The following is a 23,239-nucleotide window of genomic DNA, read 5'->3' as shown; positions in this document are numbered from 1 at the left end:
ATCTTACACATGAGTGAAAAGTGATAAAAGCAATCTAACAACAAGCATTATGTTTCCACATTCCTGATAAGTATTGAAGAGAACTTAAATGATGCATTATACGTAAATTTTATAAATATGGAGCAATCTAAAACATCTTTGCAAAAAGTCAGCATGGCAGTAATAGTGAAGTTCTTGTTACCAAATCAGACATACTTGTTAACAAATCAGACAATCTATGAATCAAATCAAGCCTTTAAAATTACTTTATGCCCCATTGCTCAAAATTATTGCTGTTGAAGAGTCAAAATGCGGATTTTTGCGTCAATAGTTCCCATGATGGATTGAGCAGAAAGTGAACCAATCATCTTCTTTACTAATAATAAAGCTGAAAGTCTCTCTGTCTGGAGGATGTCTGTGACGCGTATAGCGCCTAGACCAAAGTGCATAGCGAACCAAAAGACCTTTTAATTTTTCTATTACGGGCAAAGCTGTGCGAGTACCACTAGTATACAATTAAAAACTGAGCGTATGTACCTATGTCCGAGTTACTTCTCCCGAATGCCAGGAACTGACCATTGAACCAGGCAATGAAAGATTCCTAATTTTCCCATCTTTATGTTTGACTATTTTATATAATCCTCCGACAATAATTTGTGGAGATATCCATTAAAAACTATTAATTATGATACTTAGATTTTGACATAAAATCTTTTTTTTTTTTTTTAAAGGCTTTCCACCATTTAAATTATAATTCAGTGCTTCATCTCAACTTTCTGTAACAATGCCTTCATTAAAATTTGTAGCGGGAAGAAAATCATCGAGACCAAAGATGTCATTTTTTTCTCAAATATGAACAAATAAAATTCTAGCTTTTGTGTTGAGGCTTTTCTTGTAATCAGGGGATTTAAAATGTTTCCTTTTTGGTTGTTTTTTTTGCAATCTGTCACAAAATGTTACTGTTTTTTTTTTTTTTTTTTTTTGTTCAAGCCCGATTGTTGAACATGCATCACTTGACATAACTTTTATTTTCCAGGTAGACCGTGCAACGCAGCTAGTGATATATAAATTTTTGACCAAACCATCAAATAGGAACAATGTTCAGCACTAAAGTTGATAGTTTAAATAATGCCTATGTTTTTGTGTAATAAAACAAATGAAATAAAAATACAGATTTTGAAAACTAGAAAGTTTACCAGATGATTAATCTTTGGAAAAACCATAGAAATGCTACTTGATAGCTTTCTACACAAAGAATGCAAGAAAAGAAAAATAAATTTTAATTTTTAACAAGAAATTTATGTTTATTAACTGCTAAAAAAATGTTAGTAAACATTTTTAATATCCTGAGAGAAAATGACACATCAGCTTAAGAACAGCCATTTTGGATCCAAGCACCTGTTTGAGTGGTCTTCTTTTCTAGCGAGTTATTGCAATTGCTAATTTTTCACTGCAAGCAATAATTAGCGGAGGCTGAATTGTTAAATAAAATATTTTTGGCCAGTTTGGCAAAACCCAAAACTTTGCTGTGGTAACCCTTAGCTCTACAACACTGAAAAAATCCAATTCAAAATGGCTAAACTTAAGCTGATGTGTAGGCATGTGTTATATAGTGCCTCCATGTCTGACAATCCTTGTGGACAAAATGTGCTGAAGAGGAGTCAGTCGGGTTACAAGTGAAATGCCAAAAAGTTACTATAACAAATTTCATGGATTGGTACACATGCAATCAGAAATTGAATTTAGTTTCAGTGTTTCTTTAATAATGTGGTTTGTAATGCATTTATTCCATGAATTAAGATCATGTTCTCACTGAGGAGGTGAAGAAGCAAATCTTCTTATTAACTTTCACATCTATCGAAAGTGGCGAAAAGAGGATATTTGTTTGCTGTTAACTTACTTGTGTTTTACACTATCGTTGCTTGACAACCTGCTAAATCTAGAGATTAATTAGCTCAGGTAATCAATGAGTTTAGTATAACGTTTTTCTCTTAATTTTTCCAGTTAAAAAATATAAAGATCAATCACAGCAATATTTAATTTAATTTTATCTCCGGATTCAGCTGCCTAAACAACGTTCACTTATTGATGGCTCAGCTGAGTGCATAAATAGTTCATTTTTCTTAACATATATTTACTTTCCCTACTGCTACACTTGCAGATTTATTAGGTCAAAGCATGCTTTTTCATTTCAAAAATTTTCTTCTCACTTGAATCATCTTCAAACATTCAACAATTTTGTCTTAAAAACAAAATTGAAATATAATTAAGGATTAAAATTCAAAGTACGATATATTTCAAAAAATTAAAGGAAAAAACTGTTTTCTATTGGTTAGGTTTTTGAAGAGGAAACAATGTACCTGCTACTAAATAACTTTTAGTTTCTCTCAATTGTAAAAAATTGTGACTATATAAGTACTATGATTTGCTAATAAAGAATCGAAATAAAATAGCTGAAAGTTTTTAAAAAATCGAGATAGTTGGCTCCATACTGGTTCAAATTTAAACAGAGTTTTTTACACTTTTAATTTTCGAAGACCTCCATGAGCACGCGTCTTAAGACCAAAATCTCGACGAGAATCAGTTTTACAGGAGGAATAATTACTGGCTCTAAGTGAATGTGTTCTTTTCTTTACATCCATTGTCTTTTGAAACAAGGAATCATTCCTCCGCCTAAGCGTACTCTTTCTGAAGTTTTTCATCTTTGGTTCAACAGTACTTTCATCTTTCTGCGGACTCTGCTTTACATTATCTGAGGAATCAAAGCAATATGTAGTCCTGTTGGTTAGTTTGAAAATATTGTCTACTTCACACAAGTGAACTCTGTCGTTTTCTTTGCTGTTTTCTGAACCTAGCAGAGAATCTGAATCTCCCTTTCTGGGACAAATCGTAGATGTATCTGATTGAAAGTAACTTTTGTCGTTGCAGTTTTCATTTGAAGTTGTTTTTGAAGTAGATGGCTCTCCCCCATCGGATGAAGACATACTAACTGATGATTTGTTATCAAGACTGCAACCAGAAGTCACAGAGTTAATATCTTTACCACATGAATTTGTTTCTGACGTTTTAATAATGTCTTCATCATGTGGTGGGTCATGCCCTTTTTTCTTTGCCCTAACATCTAAAACATCTGCATTGGGTTGATTCACATCTGCAGATGTCAGTTTACTGTATGTCTGAGGTTTCTCGGGAGCTTTAGGAACATTTGACTCGGGTGCTGGGGACGCTTGATCAGCATGATTAAACACAACCTTATATTTCACTTCAACTCGTTTTGGCGACAAAACAACAGGTTTTGGTAAATTTCTTGGAATAGAATCGTCTGAATCTGTGGAAAGTCTCCTTTCTTTGGCTGGAGGTTCTGTTAGTTCAGAAGACCTTTTTCTTTCTTTTAGAGGTGTTTGTTCTTCACTAATCTTACGCTTTTCTCTGCTACCTGATGGAGAGCTCACATCAAATGCACTGGCATCACTTGCATCACATTCTACAAAGAAAACAAATGGTGAAAAAATTGAAGAAAAAATGTGCTTAAGTCAGTGCTGTAGTTCAGAGAACGAGCCGATGTGTGCATCACATGACTTCTTTTAACAAAAATTTAATGATAATCGCGCCTTAGAGTCACAAGGAAACACTAAATACTTTCATCCCTAGTTTGTGGCAAAACAAAGCAAAAAAATTTTTTACACGGATTTATTTCTCTATTATTGGCAATTTTAATGTGATTCAATGGTTAACTCTCTAAATATTGCCAATTGTTGCAAAATTGAAACCAGATTTTTAAAAAATTAACGACGAATTTTTCGCCAAGTTGGTGACAAAAAGCCTGCCGATATATTGCTAAGTGTCTGCCAAATTATAACACCATTTGAGTTTGCATTGAAATTAATAAGGATCTCCCCCCCCCCCACACCCAAAGGTGTAAAAGACCCCTTCTGGAACGTCCAGGGTATCTGCTACTTTTCGAGTTTTGAAATCCATGAATTTCCCTGACTTCTGCTCGTAGCTTTCCCTGACTCACATTCTTCAAATCCATGACTTTCCATGACTTATGCAAGTTACTTCATTTGACAATGACATCAAAATTGCGCATAAATATAAATAGAGACTATAAAGCAGTATAACTTTGTTTTAGGAAAATATCCTTTTTATCTCAGCGATGTAAATAAATCTAAACAAAAGTAGCAAAAAATATTTATATGAAAAACAAATGATGCAACAATTTATTGAGACAAAAAATAAGTACAAGAATTTAAGAACATTTAAAATCTAAAATGACCCATTATCTCCCCAAAGTGCAGATTGTAAAATACAAATTTAGTAAATGTATTTATACCTTAAACAGAAAAAAAAACTTCAAAATACTCAATTCCAGAGTCATCATTGTTAAAGATAAATTAGTAACAAATCTGAATATGATCGGTTTAATTATTGAACTGTAATGTACAAAAGCAAGCTTACCATTAAACATAGAAACTTCAAACTGTTATTTCTACTGTTTGTGTGTGTTTTTTTAAACATTGTAGAAAAGCTATGATATGAAAAAAAATCCCCAGTCTCCGGAATGGGAAAACATAAGAGTTGGAAGGATTCAACGTTGAGTATTCATCTGATTGGTCAACACAATGTAACAAGTCAGGAAACATTATTGATAAATCATTTTTCTGTGCACCGAAAAACAAAGTAGATGAATGGCGATGAAATTATTTTTGAACAGCAATCGGTCCTGAACGCGAAACCCATGACCAACAGTCAGTTTCCATGACTTTTAGACATTTTACACTGAAATCCATGACTTTCCATGACCAATTTCGATCATGTTCGAAATCCATGACTTTCCCTGACTTTCCATATGCGGGGACACCCTGAACATCTGAATGCAACCAAAAGGGGAGGTGCACAACTAGACCCCACTAGGAGGCTACTTACCAAATTTCAACTTTCTACGGCATACGGTTTTTGAGTTATGCGAGATACATACGCACATACAGACGTTTGAGGAAACTCGGGAATGGTCAAAATCAATATTAAGGGAGTCCATACGTTCTTAGGCATATATGCACATGTGGTGGGGTCGAAAAAAACTCTACATTCATTTGGGGCTGAACAAAATGGAAATTAAGGCCAACTTTTAAGTGAAATTTTTTTTCCAAAAACAATACTTCCTTTACTATGTAAAAGGAAGTAAAAATGTTTTGGGGAACTCACCTTGGTATTTGCAGGTACTCAGCAAAAGAAAGGGTGGTTGGAAACCAATTTACATCACATTGTTTTAATATAAAAAAACAAAAACAAATATTACCCATGGGAGAGAATATCTGTGTCCACCAAAAACAGCACTCACTTAAATTATAATTATAATTTATTAGATCATTACTGATTAAATTCCATTCACAAAGGTTAAAATATAGTTGATAAAATACTAATTTTTGAATTATGCCTAAAAAACACATTGCAATTTTACAAGTTCTTTACTTTAAAAAGAAGTTGACCATTATATTTTAAAGACACTATTTAAATTTAAAATATTATATCCTTAAGTGTATGCAATCATTAAACATATTTCAAACTTTTAAATGGTTGTAAATAGCATTTCAAAAAAAAGTGCAAATAATTTTTTGCTGTTTCAAAAAAAAAAAAAACATTTGAGAAAAAGAATATATTTGTTACAAAAACAATCTTTTAAATGACATAACGCTCATATTTAACACAATATATATGAATGGGAAATTAATTGATTGGCTTTCACGTTTCACACCATTATTTATAATTATTTACATATGCTTGACAGACCTGGGATATCCATTTTTATGTTTGCTTTCAGTTATGAAAAATTATGTGGTCATCAAAACGCATTAAATCAGAATCATGTTTCACACCTCTTTTCTTGGTAGCCTGTTGTTGCTGGCTGTTGACTACCAGCAGCAGATTTTGATCCAGGCTATGCTGGTCCTAGTCACTTTATTGATCCCTGATGAAGATCAAAAACTATTTAATCTAATAAAAGTGACAGTTAACCCAATTGCAACTGATTAATGTGTCCTAAAAATGGATGAAAAAAATCTAGTAATAAGCATCATTATCTGATGTCAAGCAGTGTGCCAAAAAATCGAGTCATCAATTAATTTAAACTTATAAATATAATTCAACTTGAAATTAATATTTTTCAAAATTACAAAATCATTATATTTCCAGCATTACTTCGTCAGGGAGGGGGGAATGAAAGATTAATTTTTGGAGCACTTCCAGAGTAGGTTAATTGCATTTTGGAGCAGTAATTTGTAGTTTCGGAGCAGGTCCAAATAACACAAAGGATAACACGCACTGACTGTCAAACATTACTTCTAACAAATTGTATAAACTAGCAATATAAATTACACACCCACACATACCATATTACCTCGAATTAGCCGGAAAATAGCAAGCTTGACCAGCATGCCGGGAAATTCGAATTTTTCGGCATGCCAGATAATTTGAGGTTTATTTTTCAACCCAAAAAAAAAAATTCCCCATTCTCTTCCAATTAGAAACCAAACCACTGTAAGGAAAAAAACTAATAAAACCCAAAAAAACCTTCTTTCAAAAAATAATTGTTGTATTGCATAAATACGTGCTTGTTATTTATGGTAGGTCTTGATTAACGGATTAATTATATGCTAATAAAGCAATCATTGTTCCTGCAATCTGTTTAATAAATTATTTTATGTTCCTTTTACAGAGGTAAGTTTAATTTTTATTTATTGAATAGCTATGGTAAATTCTTTAGCACTCGTTTATGGGCGGTAACTTTACTGCTTAAATGTTTGCTTAGTCTTAATTTAATTGTTATAAAGTTATTTGTTATTAAACATTTTTAACAATAACAAATGACAGGGCTGCCAACCTATATACGTTAGAAATGTGTAGTAAGAATTAAAAAAATGTGTAGTTTTAAGTGTTAATGTGTAGTTTTCTGGTACGGTTCAATTTACTCCCCCTAACCCTCTACAACTCATGGGAGGCGGGGAGCTATGTTTAAAACAGTGCATATTAATAGAGTAAAAATACTACATAAAACAATTGCAGAAAAATAAGATCTTTTTTTTTTAACTATTAATAGCAAAATAATACTATTCTGCAGAGTAAGGTTTTTAAATACGAATCAAGCTGAAACTCAGGTAAAGAGCTGCAAATTCTCAAAAAAATTTGCAAACAGAATTATATTAGAAATGTTTTAACAAAAGTCGCCTACCTTCTCTTTGTAACAAAAGGAAATTTTAAAAAAAGAAACATAAGATAATTATAGCAACAATTAATACTTTTTTAATGACAATAAAGTAGCACGCTTTGCTTTAGCAGCTTGTTCATCAGAAAATTCCTTAGAATAACAAGATTCATTGCTACAAATCATTTTAATCTTTTCAACTAATAAAGCATTTAAAGTTTCAGTGCTTAATGTGGATCTAAAATCAGTCAGGTTGTTTTTGACAATGCTAAAAACTCTTTCAGACCCTGTGTTACTAACAGGAATTAGTAGAATACTCAGCATCACTTTTGGGAGAAAAATGTACTTTGATGATCCATTGCCATCACAAAAGCTAGATATCCTTGCCCAAGCTTCATCTGTGTTCATTTTTAAAATTTCACTGTCAAGATCTACTTGATACCTAGAAAATTTCATTTCTAGTTGGTCCATATCGTCAACAGAAACAAGTTTTGGGAAGCTGTCGGTAAAATATCTCACGGATGAAAAAGAAACTTCTTTCCTTAAATTTAAATTGTGCACTTCAGCATGTTTCAATAAATCACTGTTCAAAGGGAATTTTTTTTTAACATATGAACAAGCCTTTTGATAAAACTTTCTAACCGATGAATAAACTTTTTTTTTCTCTTCAACACTAAGATTTTCATTTAAATAAGATTTGGTTTTCAAACCAATAACCAAGTCTTCATCAGCCTTTTGGCAACTTTGCTTATCATACTTTATTTCACATAAACTTGAGGCTTCTGACACAGCAGAGGGCTTAATAAATCTAACTAGCAGATCCATCAAAAAGGAATTTAAATATCTTTTAGTGACATGGATCATTGGTTTATCAGTTTGAAGCTGAACATTCAAACTAGTAAATAAGGGTAAAGTTGCCTCTAAAAACAATAAATACAACTTGGTCTCAGGAGACTGGATTAACCTTTTTACATTCTTTACTTTTCCATTACAATCTTTAGAATCATTGGAAATATTGCAGAAAAACTCACTAACTGCTTCCCACTGCGACAAAAGTCCGATTACGGAATCCAACAATGACAGCCATCTTGTCGATTAATATTTCAGCATTTTATGAGGCTTAACGCCTAACATTTCTTGGCCGTCTAGAAGCCTTTTTTTCCTCTTGGAGCTTTTATCCATGTAGAAATAAATGTACAACAAAAGAGATTCTACATCGCATGCAAGTTCTTTAGCCGATTTTTGTGCAAATATGAATAAGATGGCATAAGCATCCTTGAATGTGTGTCTTTGAATTCACATTCTTGATGTGGGCCGCCACACCTTTTATATGCCCAACCATGGTGTTCGCATTATCACATCCAAATGCAATGCAATTTTCCCATGGGATTCCTTTTTTGGTAAGCTCATCATTTAAAATGTTAAGGATTCCAGCACCAGTGTTACAACAAGATTCTAAAAGAGCCAGTAACGCAGAAACTATTTTTTCTTGCGATGAATCAAAATATTTTACAACAATGGGATACAGTTTTTTCGTGTTCTGATCACTGCTCCCATCAGTTGCCATAGAAAAAGGTGATTGTTTGAGAATAGAAACAATGTCTGATGTTGTTTCCTCTGCCAAACATTTAACTATAGCAGTTGTTTTAGTTCGCACACACGAATAGCTTTTTGCAATTTTAGAGTTCCGAAACATTTTCTGGAACAAGGGTGCAGCATGGTCGGATGCACTCAATGGCAGGTTATGCTCAATCAAGAACGATGTGAAGTGCATTTCCGCCTTGATCAAATTCAAGGCAGATGGATCAGGACTTTTCACGAACAATGAAGGCAGACTTTGTCTGAGACTTTACTTTCGTCATTTCTTGATGCTTTTTTGAAGAAATGTGACGAGAACAGTCGTACACTCCACCATGATTCACAGAAAAGTTTTTACTGCAAAGCGTGCAATATGCATGATTTACGGAAAGTTCCGATGGGCGTATACAAGGCCATTTTTCCGTGTAAGTGTACTTGAACTTTTGATCAGAACCTTTTTTTTTAGAGTTCTCACCCGACATTGCAGAAAACAACGACAGCAAAAAAATGAAAGCATTCACCACGTGATAAACAAGCGATAATCAATTTCTAACTAAAGAGAGAAAAGCATCCGAGTCTACAATCCAATCAGAATCAAGAATACGCCTGCGCACATTCTCACGAAGTGAATAATTTTCCGATCACGAACAGCTCTCTTCTCGGATGATGTCATTGAAGCGCCGCGGAGAGAGGTTATCATTTAACTTTCGCCTCTCGGTGATCGGAGGATCATAGCCTTGTTTGCTCAGCTGACTTCTTGGCCTCCGCGGCAAGCATTTGAAAAAAATTTTCTTCGAAAAGAACAATTCGTTCGATTAAGACAAATGCGTATTTTTTGCGTTGATATGCGTAGTGCGTAATGAGCTAGATAAATGCGTAGTTACTACGCCAAATGCGTAGTAGTTGGCAGCCCTGCAAATGACATTGTCAGTAAATATTTGTACAAAATTAAACTGTTTATTAATGCTAATAAGATATGTATGGAACTTATATTCATTTTTAAGCTGAACATATATTCTAATAGAATTAATTTTTTTTTCCTAACCTCAATTTTTCTGGCATGCTGGAAAGGACCAGGCAAATGCCATTGAAAATCTGGTGACGCTCAAATTTTGCAGCATGCCGACTAATGCGGGGAAATACGGTATCCCTTTTGAAAGGTTTTCGTAATTTAAAGAATAAGAAATTGGATAAGATTTGAAACATTTCCCAACAGGTTAGAATAAACATAAATTGCAACCATGCAAGTAGTTGAATCTATTGGAATTTGAGTAATAGTAAAATCTTTTCCATTATTAGAATGAATTTAAACTATAAAAAGAGGGGGGGGGGGTGACTTTAGAGGAATTTACAATTCAAAACTAAAAATTTATAAACTAAAATGAAGTTAAAAATATATATATATATATATTTCTTTTAATGAAAATAAAATAGGCTACTTTAAATTAGCTTAAATTAAAATAAATTAAGAACTTCTAACATTTAAAACGATTGAAACATGTACAAGATGCAAAAGAATTGAAACCTCAAGCACAGATGCAATTTTCAACAAAACTCTTTTAACCTTCAAAGTCAATCCAAATCTGACATGACGAGAAGTAATTACAAATTAAACACTAGTTAAATTCACTAAAAAAATGCATTACAATGCATCAGTTAATAGCTCATTTTAACGTTTATTCTAATACTGTAGAACAAAAAGAGAACAAGGCATACCTTCTTCAATTTGGTCGTCTCTTGGCCGTAGTCTCTTCATTACTCTCTGTCTTAAGAGGACTTCACTTTTGGGTGGTCCTGGAGGATCTAACATCACAGTAACCACACTTGTGTTGTCTGCTCGCATTCCAAGCTCGTACCAGTGCCTGAGAGCAGCATCAACCAGAATTTTGGATGGATTATTCAACTGCCGCCCCTGTTAAAAATGAAGAATAATTTCATATGCAACATAAATATATGAATAATAACAACAAAAAAAAGTTGCAAAATAATTTTACCCTCTCTGAAAGCATTAACTACCAAACTGCCACAGTCATGTTTATACTTTTTTTTCTGAAGCAAAGTCTTTTACGATGGTAACCAGCCTTATTGCAAGCAGGATTCGAAAATATGTTACTTTTGAAAATATTAAATATATCTGATATTTTGATACAAAATATAACTCCGATTTAACGATTGTCAAGGGACCGGAAAAAGTTATCGTTACATAAAGAGCATATATATTCAATGCAGTTAAATTTGGACCAGTGAAATGTATGATTAAATTGAGGAAATTCTTAAATCGAAGTTATACTGTATATCCGATATTTTCAATCAGCACAAACTAAAGTCTTCCAAAATAATGAATGCATCCTCAAGTTACTCTTTATTTTCTTATATTATTATTACAATATGTAGACTTTAAATTAAAGTTTCTATCATTATTTATATCTAATACAGTATAAGTTCAATTTAACGATTTCCTCAATTTAATAATACATTTCACTGGTCTGGATTTAACTGCATTGAATGTATATGCTCCTTGATTTAACAATAACATTTTCCAGTCCCATGACAATCGTTAAATCAGGGTTACACTATTTCATTTTAATTTTATGAATTTTGATGGAGTTAATTTAGTATTAGCTGCTTTACTCATTTTTCTTCTGTTAGCTACTTTTACACAGTTATATGATTCAGAAATAAAAATATGCATTAGTCGGTGAACTGTCATAAGACATTTTCCTTTTTTTTCACCAACGTTAAATATTTAATTAGGCACTTTAATTCAAATTGTTACATTGCTGGAATTTTGTGAGGATAAAATAAAAAAGGAATATTATATTACTTTGTTATACTAATGATGTATTAATACATCATAAAACTATAGTCCATCTCTTTTTGGTTATTTTTAATAATAAATGAACAATATATTACAATGATTAATATAATTTTTATATTGAAAATATCGTAGTTGAAAAAATATCATGATATCGTATTTTCAAAATAAGTATCGGATATTTATCTCAATATATATCATGATATATATTGACTGATATATATCGGGAAACCCTGCTTGCAAGGGAGAAGAAACCATCCACTCAAATGAGGGGAAAAACGCTTTCTGTTTTTTCTCTAGCATAAAAAAACTGTTTAAGTCTTTTATTCTCTAACAATAGAAATCATGGCTCATACACAAAATTGATTTTTTTTTCTTTGAGTATTCAAGTACTTTTCTAGGATAAATGAGATTTCCAAGCACAAGTTGGAACTACAGTGAAAGAAGTTTAACACGAAAACGCTTAACATGAAAAATCCGTTAACATAAAGTGGTATAGAGGTCCATACTGTGCACTGCACTTTAATATAAATCTTTTAACAAGAAATTTAAAAATGAAAAAAAAAATTCAGTCCCTTCAGTTTTGACATTATTTACCAACCATTTGAATTAAAAAGTAAAAACAAAAATAGCTAAATTACTTACAGCACCATTTGTTTTTCCATTTTCCAGTATAATTTTTTCATTTTCTTCATCGGCAGTCTGGACTATTCTGACTGCACACTGAGTGGTGAGCATGTTCCACAGTCCATCTGAGGCAAAAATCACACAACGATGCATACGAGGATTTATATTGATCACATCCACATCAGGATCAGGGCTCACAACAAACTCATGTCGCAGGTAGTTATAACTCCACAAATCTCCTGTAGGAGAACAATGCAATTTAAAAAGACTGACAGAACAGAAGGTACAGTATAAGGTACAGTATAGTGGATAATAGTCATTAAAAAACTGCAACTTTGTTGAGTAAACCAAAATTTGTAAGAATGAAGGCTTTCACGGCCGGTATCAATAATGTTGTAAGATTTCGGGCTGTTGTGCCGTGGTCTGAGTGTTGTTACTCCAAATACAAGGAGTAACAACACTCAGAACACAGCACAACAGCCCGGAATCTCACAACATTATAAACCAAAATTTGTTCTAGTAAACATGTGAGATCTAAAAAAAGGGGGAAGATAAGATAAAAAGAAAGAAACCTGGAATTAAGTAGCTGTGATAAGGTTAGTAATAAGGTTAGTAATTTTGCAAAACTTCACCAGCACCCCTCCCCCCTCAAAAAACATGTGTTTTGAGATTACAATGAACCTGTTTTTATTTTGTAAAAAGATGTGAGCTTATGGAAGCAATCTCTCCTTGCATTTAAAAAGGGGTTCCTCAAAACACCAAAATACGTGTATCCAATCTTTGTTGCTACTTTGCTGTTAAAGCATTTTTTTTTTTTTTTTTTTGTGAATGATTATAAAATAAACTTTGTTCAAATCAATATATTTTCATTAAGAGCTTAGAAAATTAAATTTCGTGCCAGTGTTGGGAAAAGTGAAGGTCACTGTTCGCTTATGATCTGCCACACAGAGACATCTAGAACATAAATTTTGGGTTGGAAGAAATGTTTAATTTGCCAAATAATACTCTGAGTTTTACTGAATGATAAAATACGAGCATGACCACAAACATTATCTAAAGAGACATTAAACATCATTATTTTTAAAAAGGCAATTACTCAATGCAGTCTCTAAATTTAAGGAATAGTCAGAAAAATTGTCAAATAAGAACGTTTTTGGAAGGTCACAGTGACCTGCCATCGGGCGCTCCAGTTTCTACCAGAGTTTCGAAACAATTAAGAGATTAGAACAGCAATGATCCTGGACTGGTGTCTGGACATAGAAGCTTGGATTTGTAGTCGGTGTGGTATCGATGCATTAGAAAAAAAATAATAACCGGTTTAATGATGTGGGATGCACACTGTTTTTTTGAGATGTATCGCCCAGCAGTAATGTCCTGTTACCTTAAAAACGAAGAAAATAGAAACAAATAAAGGAGAAAATGTTAATTTTAATTCTCTTTCTTAAATAACAGATAAGAACTTGAACAATATTAATCATTTGAGGGCTTCTAAACATACGGGGTTCTAGGTCATAGCCTAGAAGGCATGTTCAGTAATAGGGACCTGATTATTATGAAAAACAAAACTTTTACTCTTCTGAATGCAAATAATGATTATTGCTTTATTTTGCCATACATAAAAATGTACATACAAAATACCTCTTTTGGCACAATATTCAAACTTGCCAACCTTGCTTATGTAATTATTAATTGTGCATGAAAAAATCTCAAGATAAAAATCACAGCTACAAAGAGAAAGATTATCTTATAACTGCACATGTTAGAGAAACAGGGTGGCCACATAAAGAGAAATCTTTTTCCCTCACTCTTCCTTGTCCAATTAAATTTTCCCTGAATTCTTTTAGTGGCCAATTTTTTACTCCTTTATACTGCTATGTCTCTACTCTTTCCCTTGTTATTTAGATATATTTAACCTTTTACAGTATTTAGACAATCATTTGTGTGGTAAAATGAGGAACAATAACATAAAACATACCTTGCGGCTGCTAAATTGTTAGAGAAATACTAAGTTACATAAATGATTTAATTTACTTAATAACTGAAAAAATATCATTAACGAAAGGAATGTTGCCCCCCCCCCCCATTAAAAAAAGTTTCCTACTCTCCCTGCATCTCGAAAGAGGGGTTAAAAGCTTTTCTGACTTCAGTTTTTAAAAAAAAATTGGGAAACATCCTCACGGCTACCCCTTCCTCTAACCTCACAAAAGGTTGCTTAAAATCAAACTTTCAAGACTTAATTTCAAAAATTTGCGAGGGAGAGCCTTAAATACCCTCTTACTTGAAACACCCAAAGATGGTCTAAAATAATGGTTATAATACTGCAGTAACAAACATTTTTTTTTGAAGAATCGGAGAATTTGTAAAGAAAACCAGGAAAATTAAATCAAAGTCATTTTCAGACATTAAAGGGAAACTCTTCTTGTATTTTTGACTTGCTCCTGTTCAACGTAGTCCAGAACTTGATGAATCACTTAACTCTAATGTTTTCAAAAAAATATTCGTTGAAATGGTGGGGAGGAGAAGTGAGGAGAAGGAAAGAAACTAGAAAGGGGTCATAGCCATTTTGTCCCGTTTGTGAGCATACATTTCATTAAAAGTAATAATTTAAAAGAGTAACACATGAAACATATCTGTGACTTCTTGAGAAAAAAAAATTTTTCAATGCCTTTTAAAATTATTTCTTTTTCATGAAATAAAGAAACAGTGATGTGTGGGACAAAATGACCATTTTCAGTGGAATTGCTTTGTACACATTTTTTTCTCAACAGTTTAACTTATTATTTCTCAACAAATGAGATATGGTTCCTTTGTATTGGAACCTTAGCTTTCAAAACCTACAATTTGTTTTGTCATTGCTATATTAATACAGCGAAAATGAAAATATTAAGTTATGCATACAGCAAACAACAAGAGGTTGACTTCCGATGTTCCACATGTGACATACACAAATAAATTAAATTTTAAGTAACAAAGTTACTTAATAAAAATAATACTGTATCAAGAGTATCTTTGTATCAAATATTAAGGTCAAAAAATTTTCTTACTCCTGATTAATCAAAATATAAAGATCTATAATAAAATGTTGATGAAATTATCAAGTCAGAATGTGACAGTGGAATGGCCCAATACTTTTTACTTTGGCAGTACGCTTGCAAGGAAACAATTCTCCGACTATTTTAAAGGAAGGGATAGGAGAAATTTTACTGAGAATCCATTGACAAACATCTGGGCTGGAAAAAGGGTATTTACCTAATGACCTTGCGACAGCTAAGAATGGGATTTGATCAAATGGTGTGCTTCTTCTGACTGGTCCTTTATGTCCGGGACGAGGACGATTCCAAACCACCCGTTCCACACCTGCTTTGTTAAGCACAAGACCACCAACTTTGTTAATCCTTTGCCTCTCCTCAGGACTTTCTGGTTTATGATCCTTTGTCAAAGCATAAGAACACCATTCACTTTGGCCTAAAATGTATATTTTGATCAGTACTTAACATTATTATAATTATTTACTTTTTTAATAAATATGCATTTGAAGAGATAACAAGCTTTTTTTGACTTCAGCAGTTATTCTTTTTAAAATATAACAAAACAACTCCAACACTCAGACAATGCAAATTAGTAATAGAAATAAACCAGTTTACAATCAATCACAAATAATCAAAAATACCTAGGGCACGCAAAAAATTTTTAGTTTGCCCCTAGGAAGAAAAGGGTCTGAATTCTAAAAAAAAAAAAAAAGGAGACCAAAAAGGGACCTTTGTCATAACTTTTAAATGTTAAAATTAAGAATGCACTGATTAATTGGAAGTAATCAGTTACTTTGAAGATAATTCATAATTGGCCAATTTTTAGATTAATTGGCTGAAAAATTAATTTTGAAAGAACAAGAAACTATACTGAATGAAACTATGTTGAATGCTTACATGCTGCAATATGATTAAAAATTTACAAATTATCATGATAGTGTGAACAAGACATTCATATTGCCGCACAAAAAAAAAAGTGAAAAAAACAATAGGAATAATTCAAAATGAAACTGAAACTTTAAAGAAAGGAAAACAAGTGAACCAGATTTTTTAATAAAAAACAGACTTTCAGGATTTGAAACTAAAAAAAGGACCATTTGGGAACTCTGAATAGGTTTATCTACAAAAATTCTACTGGTTCTTTAAATCAAATCATCATTTGAACTTGAAATAAATTTTTTCAGATGGAAAAATTTATAAAAAATTTTATTTATTGACCTGTTTTATTTTAAATCTGTCGACGGTACTGATATGAATCAATATAAGTAACATTTTATTAAAGAGTAAAAAGGGGCAGCGTTAGAAATCAGAAAAAATTCCCAACGGACCTTTGAATGGTCAACATGAATATGTACTGGTCCACTTTAAATTTCACACTAAAATATGTTTGCACCTAAAATTATTTGCACTTTATAACTGCATTAATTTTAAATATAACTGTTTCATTTTTAGCAAATTGATTAAATACTAAATTGTAACTATAAATACAGACATATGTATAATATATATATTTTTTAATGTGCAAAATTACTGCGCTGCAAATAAAGTTCAAAATGGTAAACTAATGATGCAAACACGTAGTATTAAATAATAATGCAAAACAAAAAAAGCAAAGAGTAAAACATTTTTCTACTGATGAGGATTTTTTAATATACAGTAGACTCTCATTTTATGCGGGGGTTACATTCCTCGGAAATTTGGTGTAAATCAAAGAAGCGTAGATTAAGACTTAAATATTAGTGTTAAAATAGGGGTTAGGTTACATAGATTAAAAAAATACTTCATTCTAGAGATGACTAATTGTATAATAAGTTTATTGTGTACTGATTCCAATTTCAATGAACAACATGCATAAAGGATTATGAAAAGGAGCTGGCTATGATAATATTTTGGCAATCAAGAATTTTTCTCAGTAGTTCTTTGCCGTGCATTAATGCATCCATGATCATTTCCACGATAGCATCATCCATGATAGAATCTTCATTCACTAATAAATCAGAAAGATCCATTTCTATTGCCAAGAAATGGCTCAAAATTGTCAATGTTAACGTTTTTGGTTCTGTGTCATTGATATCAGTATCCTTGTTGGTTTTGTCCTCCTTTGTCACTCCTAAAAGCTCCTCTTCCAGTGAGTTCTGAATTTAATAACTTTACTTCTGGAAAGAGCTCTGGAACCAATCGCATAAAATGTCTCCAGTGGCCCAAGATCGATTATTAGCACGCCAAAATGCAGCTTATTACGTGTAATCTGAAATCATTAGGAGTTTGGATTTTGAAAGAGGGAAAAATGTTATCTGTTTGCATTGGCGCATCCACCTAAAATAAAATAAAGGTGTCAAATCTTAAACCGCTTAAAATAACCTGCGTAAAACAAGGGTCTACTTTACTTAATGGTTCAAAAAGAAAATTTTTTTTTCTTTTTGTTTAGTAATGAAACCAGGGTTGTTTGGTTTAAACCCCCGTGGCAGAAAGCTGCCGACACCGCGACATTGTCGCAGAATGAGAGAGAGTTTGTGCAGAAAAATTTTGCACTAAGGAGGGAAAAAAGGGATGGGGGGGGGGGGGGAAAAAAGATCAGCAATAAAATCATTCTGCAGAACAATACCAAAGGATAGCTGTTTCACGGTAAAAAATGTAACTGGACTATGAATTAAGAAAAAGGCCTGATTTCCTACGAAAAATAAAATAATTGCGACATTTACAAAAAAAAAACTTTGGCGAGCGCCAAATCCAGCGATCATTGATGACTGTGGTAGTCTGCAACATCGGAGATCGGGAGGTATGGCATGGATAAAAACCAGTTCCAACCAGAACTTCTCACCACGTGGAGCGATTTTAAGGCATCCCTGTGTTGATCAAAAACGCACATGTTTGTGTTTGTATGAAAGACTTGTGCCGAATTGTTTTTTTTCACCACCTACAGCCACTATTTAGCTTCAGCAGACTTTTTTCTATTCCCGAAGATGAAAACATCACTAAAAGGGCATTACTATGGAATTCTGGATGCCGTGAAAGAGCTAGTACAAGATTTTTGAAGGACATTCTGGAAACAGACTACAAAACAGCCTTCGAAGCTTAGAAGACTCGCTGGGGTAAGTGTGTGCTAGGCCAAGGGTCTTATTTTGAAGAATTTTAGGTGTCAGTATTAATATACAATAGATTCTTAGAACGCAGCTCAGTGCCATTATTTTAAAACACACCCTGTATCTTAATTTTTACTTTAGTCTAAGCTAGTCCAATTAGTCTAGCATTTTAGTGTCCAAATTTTAGTCCAGCGAGTTAAATTATTGAGCAATCACGATTGCTTATTGTTCTCACTTGACTAATTTTTGACGTTCCTTTGATTTTTCCCACCGCCACCCTCCGCACCATCACCGTCGACGGGCTCCGCACGACGCTGCACCTCTAGCGAAAGCCGTCTCCAGGTTGCATCCATGTCCTACATACACGCGCTTACATATACAACTACACACATACACCTACACACCACAAACACATACACTCATACAAACACATACACACACAGACACCCACAAAAACACACACACATACACACAACTACCACACATTCATGCCTGCACACAGACACAAACACATATGCCTACACACACATACACATACCCCCCCCCCCCCCCCCCCCCCCACCTCTGTTGAAAAATTAATTAAGCCCTTAAAAAATTGCTTATTTGCGGTGTCGCAAGTTGCAACAGATGGAATACTTGATAAATTGTGTTCTATTTTGGGTTGACCAATAGTTGAATAACTATCACTTGAATGTGCTTACTTGAATGAAAATCTTCTCTTTGGAGGAGTTATAGATTTTTTTTTCTGAATGCATGCTCTACTTAAATTCTTTTTTCTTCGTATGGAAAGGGAACTTTTGTTTTCTCCAGTACTTGATTTAAATTCTTTTTTTCACATGAGGGAGAGTGCGGGGGGGGGGGGGTCATAGCGCAGACTGAGACATTAAATTTGTAAGAAGGGGGAAGTTGTTTTGAGGGGTATTTCTTTTTCATGGGGGGAGGGGACTACGCAATATTGAAGGGGGTTAGCCCTTGTCCTTAGGGGGGGACAATCCCAGGGGGGATTTCTTTTTTGCTTTAGTATTTTAATAAAATCTTATTTTCTTCTGGGGGTGGTTGAATTTTCAATTTGTTCTGCCTGAAATGTGTTTTTTAATTAAATTTATTTTCCTTTTGGGGAGAGGGGGATACTTTGTTTATAATCTTGTGTATTGCATATATTAATTTTTTTTTATGGGAGGGTGCCCTTTATTTATTCATTTTTTCTTCATAATCACATGCATGTTTTAGTTTTTTTTTTTTTCAAACTGTAATGCATATTTTAATTAAATTCATTTTCCTTTTGGGGGGGGAGGGGGATGCTTTGTTTTAATTGTGTAAATAAACAAATTGTGTAATTTTGTGTGTGCATATTTTAATTTAGTTTTTTTTTTATAGGAGGAGGAGGGGTGATCCTTATTTATTTTTTCAAATCACATGTATGTTTTAGTTTTCTTTTTTTTTGGGGGGGGGGGGCACCAAACTGTAATGAATATTTTAATTAAAAATAATTTTTTCTTCGTATCTTATTTCCTTGAGTATTGAATAGATGTTGCATCTGTATTTTTCTGGTATTTAGCACTACATATAAGTAAGTGCTAAGAGACTAAGACTGAAAACTTAAATATGAGAGTGGCATCTCTGTTTAAACAATCACCCCCTGCTATAACATAATAATTTACTCTAGCATTACATAAATTAGCATAATAATTTACATTGCTTTTGATTAGGTTTGATTTTTTTCTCCACTTACCAACTGCTGTTACCATGGTGTTAATATTTTTTACCATACAGATTTAGCTCAAGGTCACCCCTTTTTTTCCCCTTGCAAAAACTGAAAATCTGTTGGAAGCCCTGATACTGAGCTTTAATGCTTTTCATTTTCGTATAAATGAATTTACCTAAACAAAAAATTGTGTGAAATTCGTTGGCAAATAAATTTTTCACTTTTGAAATGAACTGCACTTAAGTTTGTCCATTAGTTCATTTTTCACTTCACAGAGCATTCTTGCAGAAAGAAATTAGGTCCAGAAAATTTGTCGCAGAAAGTAAAATAAAATTCTGCCACAGGGGCAAAAAAAAATAACTACGTGTTTTTTTTTTTTTTTTAAACCATGTGGTTTTTTTTCAAAAATGATTTTTTTGAAAAACTTCATTGTTTTCCCCCAAATGTTTTCATAAATTTTACATAATGCACAGAGTAAATCTAACTAATGCGAAGAACAAACTTTAGAGTTAAATTAAAGATAATAAATTTAGAAACATTATTTTTAAGTTAATGCAAGTTTGCTAAATAGTGTTTCGTATTTGTTTTTTTCCTTTTTAAAATTAATGCAACATTTCTAAAAAATGCAACCTTTCCTATTAGGCACCTAAATTTACAAGGCAGACCAACTAAGTTTTCTAAATTTAAATGGAGAAAAAATTCAAGTAGCTCTTTTTTAAATTTCAATTATCATTATTTTTCAATCTTTTGCATTTTTAAATTAGTTCAAAAAGCATATTTTACCCAAAACTTCATTTACTACCTAATTTGCTTGTTTACTTAAGATTTATTGAGATAGATTATGTATCATTGAAGTGATGCATAGTGTATATAAATCTTAATGCCAGAATATTTAAATGACAAGAGAACTAAAGAAGTCCAAGAGCACTTAGAGTCGGCATAAAATTGCGCTAATACCTGCACGCATTTGAATCCTTGATAGACGTTGCAGTCAGAGCAAGGGGAAAAAAAGTATAAAGTAATGAAAATAGAAAATATTCATGTGACTCTGTGCTTTTATAATGTGCTAAAAGAATATTTTCTTTAAAGTTTGTACTGCGACTTTTAATTATAAAGTATACTTTTTTGTAATAAAGAAATTGTATTCCTAAATACACTAAATGATTAGAAATATTGTCTAGAATGGAAAACAATGATTTTCTTAAAATCTAATTTTAAGAAAAACAAATTTTACTATTTTTATTCAGTGTTTATTGTTATTATCTTACTATTATTATTATATACTATCAAGTTTTCTCTCTGCTACATTCGGATAAAATATTACATGATCTGTAACTTTTTTTAAATCTTTAAACAAAATATGTGTTGATCTTTTGATTTTTAAAGTTGTGCAATTTACATCAGATATGTTCAAGAGCACATGATTTTAATTTTACTTTTATTAAATTATTTATCGTAGCTAGCTAAAATTATGAGGAAATTAATTTAGAAGAATTCATTCTTAGTTATTTGTAATTGATAATGTCTGAACTCTCTCTCTCACAATAAATCATTTTGAATATTTATACCAAGGCCCATTTAGGTATTGTAATTTTTTAATAGTTAAGATTTTCAAACAATATTCCCCTATAGAAAGCTCTATACAGTGGCTCCCAAAAGTGTTCGTACACTTTGAAATTTTTTAGAAAAATCAATATAACTCGAAACTGAATTCGAATATGAACTTCAATATTTTTTCACATCATTCCCATGTCATTCTAAATACAACCCATTGGTTTTTTCAAAATCTTGACGGATCTTCTTTTTGAAATTGGTCAGAAAACGAAGAGACAGAGAAATAACACGCCACAAAAGTCATCGAACACTCAAATATTTTCGAATAAATTCATGATTAAAATTATCATATGCAATTTTATTAATATTTTTGCACTGCGTTGACACTTAAGAATCATTTGGCTTTAATTTTTTGTTTATTTATTCCTTAATATTGTGCTTATTACTGTAAAATGGCTGGTATTCGTAAAAACCCACGAACACCATTCAAAATTTGAATTTTTTTCCCACAGTAGTGGTAAACTGGTTTGAAAGGTCTCTAAATTAGTTAATTTATTTGTTTGTATAGTAAAGTGCTTGATAAAATGCTTTAAGGAAAGGAATCGGACCGAAAACAAGGTAAGAAAAGGTCAGCCGGAAAAGTTGACAAAACGTGATCGGAAATTTAAAGTTAAAAAATTTATGAAAAATACACATTAGAGTGCTGTAAAAGCTTCTGCAGAGTTAAATGAAACATTTTACATTTAATTTTCACCTAAAATTGTTCGCCAAGTTCTCTGATTAGCTGGATTAAATGGGACCTCTTCCCGCAGAAATTTTCTTGGTCGTGCGAAAAACAGAAAGCTTACGCTTTTCGCCGCAAAATCAATGATAAATAAGCTAAAAACGTTTTAGAATCACGTCTAACTTACAGATAAAAATAAATTTAACATTTTTGGTTAAATTGTTGTATAACTGTATGTAGAAGAAAAAATTAGGAACTTAATCTTAAGAACTTATTTGGATCAGTTAATCAGGACGGTGGAGGTTTTCTAGTGTGAGGGTACATATCAGCATCAGGACTTGGTAGTTTGTAATTTTTTGATGAAATAATGAATCATGCTGTTCCTTTAACTATTTTAAAAACCATTTTTGAACTCTTAGCCGAAAATTTGGTTATTGGAAACAACTTTGTTTTTCATCAAGATAACGATAAGAAGCACACGGTTTTCAACGTTTGCGTCTAGTGCCTCAAAAATTGTCCTAAAGTTTAGAAAATACCCCCTCAATCTCCAAATTTTAACTTAATGTAACGCATTTAGAGATATCTGGAGGCTAGATTTCGAAAATAGGGCTTTAAAACGAAAATAGAGCTAGAAACAGTAAGACTCGAAGTGTGGTTGAACACTTACTCAGAAATTACACAAAAAAAAAGAAAGAAAAAGAATGAAATCTATTCCCAGACGTTTAAAAGGTGTTATGAATACTGTATGATATTCTACTAATTAATAACTTAATAAAAAGTTAGATTATTCAATAAGATATAAACATTTTATAAAGTGTACGAAGACTTTTGTGAGATGAAATTTCCGGCACTTTTTGGTTTTTAATTTTTAAAAAATTAAGTTTTAATATTTTTAAAAAACTTTTCATGTAGTTTTGTTAAAAATTGATCATAGATCTTATAAT

The 23,239-nt window shown here is 32.3% G+C and overlaps 1 protein-coding gene across 1 annotated transcript in view; it reads right to left on the bottom strand.

Annotated features, from left to right (window-relative positions):
* Positions 1–514: 514 nt before the first annotated feature.
* The window catches only part of LOC129229244 (protein phosphatase 1D-like), a 33,397-nt gene continuing 10,672 nt past the window's right edge, over positions 515–23,239 (bottom strand). Inside the window, exons 3-6 of the mRNA XM_054863509.1 lie at positions 15,450–15,665; positions 12,219–12,439; positions 10,475–10,670; positions 515–3,463 (exon numbers count right to left, since the gene is read on the bottom strand). Coding sequence (XP_054719484.1) covers positions 2,496–3,463; positions 10,475–10,670; positions 12,219–12,439; positions 15,450–15,665 — 1,601 coding nt within the window. The 3' untranslated portion in view covers positions 515–2,495. The remainder of the gene's footprint in view (positions 3,464–10,474; positions 10,671–12,218; positions 12,440–15,449; positions 15,666–23,239) is intronic.

This window comes from Uloborus diversus, chromosome 9 (assembly GCF_026930045.1).
Source record: "Uloborus diversus isolate 005 chromosome 9, Udiv.v.3.1, whole genome shotgun sequence".
Taxonomy (NCBI): domain Eukaryota; kingdom Metazoa; phylum Arthropoda; class Arachnida; order Araneae; family Uloboridae; genus Uloborus; species Uloborus diversus.
This window is presented reverse-complemented; position numbering and strand designations above follow the sequence as displayed.